Below are 9,761 nucleotides of genomic sequence, written 5' to 3' on the forward strand. Positions count from 1 at the left end.
GTGGCGTGTTTACCATACTGGGTTCCATGCATATTTATCATGTAAAATTTCTGAAGTCATTCATGTCGAAGCGGTAGACTTGGTAGCTGATAAAAGAAAGGCATGGGTAATTGTTCCGAGCACTGTGATCTAATTCATGTTGTGCGCAGGGGAAATTTCGGCAGAGTTTCTGGTGCACAATAAGAGAGAAAGATCGATAAGAATTCTTGTTTCTCAAAGGGAACAAGAATCTGAAGCCTAATATCCCATCAAAGTGGGATATTAGCTCTTCCTCTCGTCAGCTCTAGGACTGCGCGTCGAGGGATCCTAAAACTATTACAATGGCCACAAACTCAAACAAACCAATTTTACGTGGTTCGGCAAACTGCCTACGTCCACGGGGCAAGGAGGGGGGATCTACTATTATAGAGAAAAAGAATACAAATGAGTTTACAACTCTCACAATCTAAACCCTCGAATAGGCTCCTTGCTTTTCTTCACAAGAAAAGGTCAGCCTCCAAATACTTTTTCTCTCTTCACAAAACCCGAGACAGTCACTTCTCTCTCAGCCGACTTTCCTCCCTCTCTCTGCACTTGTGCCCAAAGAAGAAAACTCAGCCGCCTAATCACGTCCCCTGCCTTCGCTCTCAAAGCCAACTTCTCACGAAACCCTAGGAACTCTATTTATAGCAGCAGAATTTATGAATCGGGTGGGCCTGTTCACACGGAAAGAAGCAGAAGGAAAAGGTTTGTGGCCCTCACAAGTGATCTTCACGCGGTTTTGTTGGCTGTGCTCTTCACGCCTCTTCATGAGAAAAAAAACAAGGCTTGTGGCCCCCACAATTCTCCACCTCGGCGAAGTTTTCCCAAAATTGAGCCAACACTGACCACACCAAATGCCTCACTTGTTGCGTCCAGTACGCCATGGTAACGGACACATAACAACGGATTCCATCCACACAAGTCGAGACCCAAACGGGAGTGCGAACACTCACCCAAACGTCGGTATCTACTCACCAAATCGATCTCACCCCCATTAAAATCCAACCCGGCTGCATCATAAGACTGCCTACGTATCCTCTTGCCTAAGGAATCAAGCCGAACGTAGTTCACCCAAATGGCCGCAAATGACCTCAATCAAATAGAAGAGTTCGCAACCCTTCTCAAATATCATCAACTCTGCGGCTGATAGCACCTCCAATTGCCTCAAACACCTCCACCTGAGGTGAACCAATAGTCATATCCAAACTGCATCTATCAGCTGCACTCGAGTCAAAACCCAACTCATCATCTGCATCCGAATCCAAATGACTTCCACGCTGTGTCACCTCAGCTGGAATCCCAAACAATGTAGTATGATCTGGAGTAATCTTCACCCAATGTGGAGTAACATCACTCTCCACCCGCTGCGATACATCTAAGGTCTGTCCAAAACTCTCCACCTGCTGTGAGTCAAATAGCTCCCTCATCGAAGCCTCAACCGAAGTGACACTACCAGACCTATCTTCCAATAGAGTTTTACCTCCAATCACAGCAGTTGACAACTCTTTAATAGGATGACCCAAATTTGTCGAAGCCTCTGTCCAGAAACTAAACACCGATCCTCCTCCAGAAAGGCACGGTTCTTCAAATTTGTCACCTTATCTAGTTGGCCCAAGATTTCCTTTCCAACGAAGTGTCTCGCAATGCCGTGAGCTCGGCTCCAATACAGAAATAGGTCCATCTTGTACCTCCCACCAGAATGAAGTACCTTCAGATTTCTGTCTATCACACACTTCTTCAATCTGTTAGATACTACTAGGACTTTCTCCAAAGGGGATTTGGTTGCAACCCAAACACGCCTAGAACAGTCACCAACAAAGGAAACCAAACGCCTATTACCTCCCAATGATGCCTGTTTAGTGGAAAATTTGCAGTAAAAGAAATGAAAGAAAATTTATTTGTATTCCTTTAATCTCAGTTATAATTGGATTTCCTGATTACAAAAAAAAAGAGAATGATCTGGATTCTCCCCTTTGTTTAAATCTGGGTTCTTCACGGTGGCGATGAGATGCCTCCTTCGAATGCTCGCGTCGAGTTTGCTTCTCGTTGACAATCCGATGTCTTGTTTCACTGGAACGTGATCTTCTCCTCACGATTTGACGTTGTGGAGAACTCTGAACGAGTTTAAAACTCTATGAAAGAGTTGATTTAACCGAAAGTCGGTTATAAGCCAAGGATGAAGAAGATCTTGTTGCAGATCTCCAAAGCTCCAGAAATGCTCTAAGGATCCTGTTGACGAGCCAAGAAGTTCCAATCGACCGAACTCCTGAACTGAATTGATTTTTAGTTATTTATAGGGGATTAAGGGGTGTAACCACCTCCTTAATTCGCTCCTAAGTGGGCCTAATGGGATGTAACCGCCCCTTAAATCACTCCTGAGTGGAGTTATGATCCCCTCAGATTGTGGGAAACGTTTTTGGAACCGTTCAGCTCGTGTTTGAACGAGTCAAACGCAGGCCCGTGTTCTGATGCGAATTCTGCGTTCAAACGTAGTGTTTGGAAGCTCAGACGCAGCAATTTGAAAGCTGCGTTGGCATCTTGTTGAAAGCTGCGTTTGACAGCTTGGGAGCTGCGTTTGGCGGCAGGTGAAAGCTGCGTTGATAGCTTTCGGAGACTGCGTTTGTGGCCGAACATGAACTGCGTTTGTAGCTTTTGGAGCTGCGTTTGCGGCCGAACATGAGCTGCGTTGGCGGTCGAACATGAGCTGCGTTTGTAGCTTTTAGAGTTGCGTTTGAGCTGCGGTATGAGCTGCGTTGAGCTGCGTTCGTGGCTATGAACGCGATACGTCTTGATGCTGGTGTGCGGGGAGGACTTCCACAGTTTGATTTGAAGAGACCGTCAATTTGTAGTCTCTTTCTGTCGAAGCGTTGTAAAGATCGTCATTTTGTAATCTTTGATTTAGCTCTCTGATATATGAGAGTCGTCAGATTGTAACTCCCGATGTTGATTATGAAGGCTGTTTGATTAGAACTTCCATCAGTTGTCGTGAAGGTCGTCAGATTGTAACCTTTAGCGATCTACGTGAAAGTCTTCAAATTGTAACCTTCTGGAAGTCGTCAGAGTGTAACTTCCATCATCGGTGTTTTGATGGGGATCAGCTATCTATTGTGATTTTTAGACAGCCTACAATGCCCCCTTGGAAGGCCCCCAAACATCCACGTGAACTCCTCCAGAACAACCCTTAACTTGGTGAATAGAGGTGTCAAACTTCACCTTGGTCTTCTTGCTCACATCAACATGTTCACTGGACTTTAAATTGCAGGTCTTTACACCCTCTTTCAATCTATGTGAGGAATCAATACTGGAATGGTCAAGCCCCAAATGCCGCAGTCTAGTCGAATCAACAGAAGTCGACAGTTCTCCACCTGCCACTATACCTCCAATCAAGTAATACAGGTTATTCCTCCTGACGTCCTTCATCACAATCCGAGAGTCTTCCACAATCTTAAGAACCATGTCCTCAATTCGAACATTCAGACCCTCTCCAACCAAAGCTCCAATTGAGATCAAGTTCTTCCTCAAAGAAGGAACATATCTCACATCATTTAACTCCCTAACAGTCTCGTCAAACATCTTGATGCGAATTCTTCCTATCCCAAGGATCTGGTCCACCAGCTTCTCAAAACTGGAGAACCATTCCCTTCTAGGGCACACATGATAGGTCGCACCACTATCCAACATCCATTCAGATTCCTCCGAATAGCTATCTGTAGGACTGATAGAAAGCGAATAAATAGAAGAGTCAGAATTATTACCATCCGATACGATGTTTGCTTCTGATGATGGATGCTTCCCTTTTCCCTTCTGCTTATTCTTCATCCATTCATCGAGCTTTGGGCACTCTTTCTTCCAATGACCAGTCTCATTGCACCAAGCACACTGATCTTTTCCAATTGTAGGATGCCCTACTCTAGACTGTGACTTCCAATTCTTCCGGTTCGGATTCTTCCCTCTTGCGACCAACGCCTCTGCTACCGACTCAGTCGAAGTCTCCTTATCCTTCTTCCGAAGCTGATAATTCACCAGTGTAGCAGTGACCTCACTATACGAAAGAGATGTCTTCCCATTAATCAGAGTAAGAACGAATGTCTCATATTCCTCGTCGGGCAAGGAACTCAACAACAACAACGCCTTGTCCTCATCTTCAATCTTGACATCCACATTCGCCAAATCCGCAAGAAGCTTTGTGTAGTGGTTCATGTGATCTCTAATGGAGGTTCCCTTCTTCAACTGGAAACGATAAAGTCTCCTCTTCAAATGCAAGCGATTTTCCACACTCTTGGTCAAATACTTGCTTTCGAGAATCTCCCAAATCTTCTTCGCAGAAGTCTCATTCATCACATCATATTTTAGATCTTGAGTCAAACAAGACCTAATCGCACCATACGTCGTTTGATTCATCTTCTTCCAAACATTCTCTTCAATGTCATCTGGCTTGCCATCTAACTCCAATGTATCCTCCAAATTCTACGCGTTCAGCGCATCCAAAACCTCGCATCTCCATAATCCAAAGTTGTTTGTGCCATTAAATTTCTCCACATCTATCTTCATAGAGTGGATATTCAAACTCTGAATGGTCTTCGCGCCAGAAGAACCACCCTCAACACCCGAAGCACCTTCTTTCCCCAACATCTTACGCACCAACAAATAAAGAATAGATCCAAAACTGAAAGATAGAGTCTTTACCAAAAGATCCCACCTTTATCACCAACGAAGTCTTAAACGGGCCTCCAAATTGATCTACTCCTCTAACCAAAACCTAGATCTGGAATCTGGGCTCTGATACCACTTGTTGTGCGCAGCAGAAATTTCGGCAGAGTTTCTGGTGCACAATAAGAGAGAAAGATCAATAAGAATTCTTGTTTCTCAAAGGGAACAATAATCTGAAGCCTAATATCCCATCAAAGTGGGATATTAGCTCTTCCTCTCGTCAGCTCTAGGACTGCGCGTCGAGGGATCCTAAAACTATTACAATGGCCACAAACTCAAACAAACCAATTTTACGTGGTTCGGCAAATACGTCCACGGGGCAAGGAGGGGGGATCTACTATTATAGAGAAAAAGAATACAAATGGGTTTACAACTCTCACAATCTAAACCCTCGAATAGGCTCCTTGCTTTTCTTCACAAGAAAAGGTCAGCCTCCAAATACTTTTTCTCTCTTCACAAAACCCGAGACAGTCACCTCTCTCTCAGCCGACTTTCCTCCCTCTCTCTGCACTTGTGCCCAAAGAAGAAAACTCAGCCGCCTAATCACGTCCCCTGCCTTCGCTCTCAAAGCCAACTTCTCACGAAGCCCTAGGAACTCTATTTATAGCAGCAGAATTTATGAATCGGGTGGGCCTATTCACACGGAAAGAAGCAGAAGGAAAAGGTTTGTGGCCCCCACAAGTGATCTTCACGCGGTTTTGTTGGCTGTGCTCTTCACGCCTCTTCATGAGAAAAAAACAAGGCTTGTGGCCCCCACAATTCAACTACTCTTCATTGTCATCTTAAGTACGGACGTAGAGGGATTTAGATCCTCTGACAAAAACAGAGGAGAGATCGTTGGTTGATTTTTTAATGGACACATGAGATTCTGTCTTCTTAGATGAAGAGAAACACATGCAATTCATGGAGGTATGATAAATGTTATACCTAGAAAATAAGAAAAATTTCACGACCCCACTCAATTTTGGGCTGTTTTAGAGATAACCGCTCTACGCTTTAGAAATGCCAGTTAACTTGTCTTAACGTTTGTCAAATTCCCCCCTAACTAATAATGTTAGATCTTTCCATACACATGAAATCACCTACGTCTAAATGACTAAAATGTTGCTGACAAGGGGGGGAAACTTTTTCATGTCTTTTCTAATAACCGTAAAGGTAATTTTCACTAAACACCACTAAGTTTGAGATTTGGTTAATCAATTTGATTTGATTTAAGTTAATAATCATAGTGTTAATTTAAAAAGGGTAATTTTTATCCTTTTTTGCACGCCCATGTAACAACATTAGGGATTAGTTGAAAAAATTGCAAAATGTCATGACAAGACAATACCTTAGACACCCCAAACCTAAGGGGGATTAAGTGAATTTTTGTTGGTATTCTTTCAAGTATGGGTTCAATGAATGATAATGATTTGTCTTGATTGATGGTACTAAATGTTTGTCCTACGAGCAGTTCAATTATGATGGCGTTTCAATCTGGTTCTGGTTCATGTAAATCAGGAGCATTTGATTTTGTAATTGTTAGACATATGAGTTAGCCATGATATTATTTGAATATTCATGTTTGAGCAAAGTTCCACATCACATAGGACAAGAAAGAGTGATTGATTAATTAGGAGTTGGAGCAAATACCTTTAGTTAAACTTGGTTCATAGCATTTGTTTAAGGATCATTAACTCTAGATTAGACATGATTACTCTTCAACAAATATGTGGGACAAAATTTTAAATTTCTTTCCAAGAAGCTAATGTCTACTAATCATCACATTTTATTGCATTTTTACACCATCATTATCTATTTTATTTAAATCAATATATCTACTAATAATATATTTTTATTTTATTTCACAGGTAATATAGAATTATTGAATACGAGCTCAAATGAAGATTATTTCGAGCCCAAAAAACCTCTAATGAAGCTGAGAATACCTAAATCCAAAGCCATCGACTAGGTTTAGAAGCAAAATCTCAACACTCATCACTTCTTAGCCAGTAATTATTAATAACTTGGCCTACAATTGAGAATCAAATCAAATCTAAAAAAGCAAAGTCAAATTCATGATCAGGATGGTCAACCGCAAAGAAAATGCGATATTTCCCAATCCGGAAAGCAGAATTCAATATATTATATATAAAAACCGTCTATCTTGACGAGATGGAGCCATTCAGATTAGCAGATTCTAGGAATTTTATCAGCCGTGGCAGGTTATGACAGAAATACGAATTTGATTGATATATATTTAATTATTTGAAGGACAAGCTCAATTCTAAGAAGTACAAGAGCATTTAAAAGAAGCCCAATAGTCTTAAATGAATTAAATGCAAAAGAAATGAAGCGGAGATTTCTGTTATCTATAAATAGAGGGACAGAGCGAGAGTTTAAGAGTGTGAATTTTTTTGTAATAATCTCCATTTGGAGAGGAGAGTTACTCTTAATTAAGAAGACCTTCTAAAATTATAAATTTTATTTACAATTAATAAAAATAAAAATTTTCACTTTTTAAATTTTCTTTTTTTCTTATTTATTGATGAAGATCAAGATGGAGATTTTTTTCAAGGGGTCGACCACTTGCAATGTAAGTTTTTATTTTTGATAGATTAAATTTATTTCTATGCCTTAGATTTACTTTCATGCTCTTTTATTTTGTTATCTTTTTTTCATGTTCTTATATTATTTTTATGCAATTTTCTTTTTGTAGTTTAGATTCACTTTTATGCTCTTTTATGTTTTATTAGTTAGATTTTCTTTATGCTCATAGTTTAGATCTTCATTTCTTGCCCTTGTTCTTATTTTTGTAGTTAGTTTTTATTTTCTTATAGTTTAGATTTTTTTTCTTGTTCTTTTATCTTTTTACTTTCTTGTTTTTATTTTGTAAAACAAGGAACTAATTCTTGTAAGGATTCTAAAATTGGATGAAACTAGTTTGTTTTCTTTTATAATTTATGGATTGCTCTCTTGTGCTTAATATAATCATGCTTAGGATAATCTTGTAAAACCCCGAAAATTTGAATATAGTGTGATAAATAATTATAAAAATATTATATGGTGAAAATAATGTATTTTGATGTTTGATTATGATAGGAATTGATTTGAGATCAATTCAATGTATATTTGTGAATATATGAGTGTAAATACACAAAACATGCACAAAGGCAAATAGTGAAAATCTGAGAATTTTGACCAGTTGAGAGTTTCTATATTTTGTACAGTGATTCAGTTAGAATATGGAAAAGTGTATAACACCAAAGTTGTAGGTCTCTTCAATAGATTTCTAACGAATCTTAGATCACCTCATTCCGAGATCGTATGAGAAAGTTACAACCTTTTTACCGAACCCCAGTCTGAGTATGGCCCAGAACCCTGCGCAGTCGACCGCCGTGGTCGCTGCGGTCGACCGCGCAGCGAACCTGGTTCTGCCAGTTCAGTTTCGGGTCAGGTTTTGTTTATACCAAACCCGGTTGTTACCCTACTTATATATACTCGTTTTGAAGCTCTCAGAACCCTTTTTCAAACCCTAATAGCCTCAGCCCTCATTCTCTCTCTCCTCTCAAACCCTAGCTCGGATTTTGGCGTTTTTAGGGCGTTTCGAAGGATTTTGGTGGGGTTTCACGATTCAGATTGAAGGAGGATCGTTTTTGGGTGTTCATCAACCCCCCTCAGGCGAGTGACATCGCCCCAGCCCTTCACCCACGTTTTATGGGTTTTCTAATGATTTTTAATAAGTTTCTTGAGCCTAAATCATTATTTTGTGTAGATAGATGGATCTTTATGATATGAGATGTAAGAATCAAGTATTTTAGTTTTCAACGATTTTGGTTAAAGAGATCTGATCTGAAAATGGTTTTAAAAGAGTAAATTTCTGTTTTTATTGAATAAATAATATTTAAACCATGTTTATATATGTTTAGGGATCTTGGTGATGATTTTGTTTACATGCTAGAAGTTATTATATGATGATTCATATGTATTAGAATGTGTAATATATTGTTTGGAAGCATGGGTGTATTGTTTGGATCGATTTCGAAGCAGAACAGAAACCTGGGAGAAGCCTCTGTTTGTTACGTGGTCGACCGCGCGTGACGCGGCGGTCGACCGCAGGGCATTCTGTCGAGCAGGATGCCTCTGCCCTATGCGCGGTCGACCGGAGTAGTCTCTGCGGTCGACCGCCGTACTGTTTGTGCATATATTTGTGTTGGTTGTGTATTTTATACGTCCGAGGGGTCGCCTCGATTATCTGTCACTACACTGCAATGATAGTGACTTGTCTATACATGTGAGTTGACACTTTTGACACAAGCACCGATCCGCACAACGAGGCACGTGTGACATGAGATTATGTGTATCTTTTGTGTATATATATATTCGACACTTACACTTTGTATAATTTTACAGTTAGTCCTCGTGTTGGACACTCATTCCAGTTAGTCCTCGTGTTGGACACTCATTCCAGTTAGTCCTCGTGTTGGACACTCATTCCAGTTAGTCCTCGTGTTGGACACTCATTCCATTCAGTCCTTGTGTTGGACACTCATTCCACTCAGTCCTCGTGTTGGACATGCTTTGGTTATATTCAGTCCATACGTTGGACATTGGTGAGATTTAGTCCATGCGTTGGACATTGGTTATATTCAGTCCATACGTTGGACATTGCACATCCGGTCCATGCGTTGGACAACGGTCACATCCGGTCCATGCGTTGGACAACGGTCACATCCGGTCCATGCGTTGGACAACGGTTATATTCAGTCCATGAGTTGGACGTTTACTTCATGCAGTCCATGGGTTGGACGTTTAATTTATATAGTCTATGTTTTGGACACTTAATCATTTTCGGACATGACACTCGTGTGAGTTTGCATGACACTTGTGGTGGCCTTGTCATGATTTCATTTATCGGTAGAGACGGGTTTGTATTTGTTTTATTTATTGTTTCTTGTATTAGACCTCAGGTTTAGTATTTAGGGATTTACAATTTGAGATACAAGGTATATACATGAGGGTTTCCTTGTTTGGATTATTTCGCTCGACGT

General features: G+C 40.5%; 1 protein-coding gene across 1 annotated transcript in view; it reads right to left on the reverse strand.

Annotated features, from left to right (window-relative positions):
- Window positions 1-905, reverse strand: part of LOC109847419 (chitinase 1-like) — a 2,869-nt gene extending 1,964 nt beyond the window's left edge. The window contains 1 exon segment of the mRNA XM_020416647.1: window positions 880-905. Within this exon segment, the coding sequence (XP_020272236.1) occupies window positions 880-905 (26 nt within the window).

The sequence above is a fragment of the Asparagus officinalis genome, chromosome 7 (genome assembly GCF_001876935.1).
Source record: "Asparagus officinalis chromosome 7, Aspof.V1, whole genome shotgun sequence".
Lineage (NCBI taxonomy): Eukaryota > Viridiplantae > Streptophyta > Magnoliopsida > Asparagales > Asparagaceae > Asparagus > Asparagus officinalis.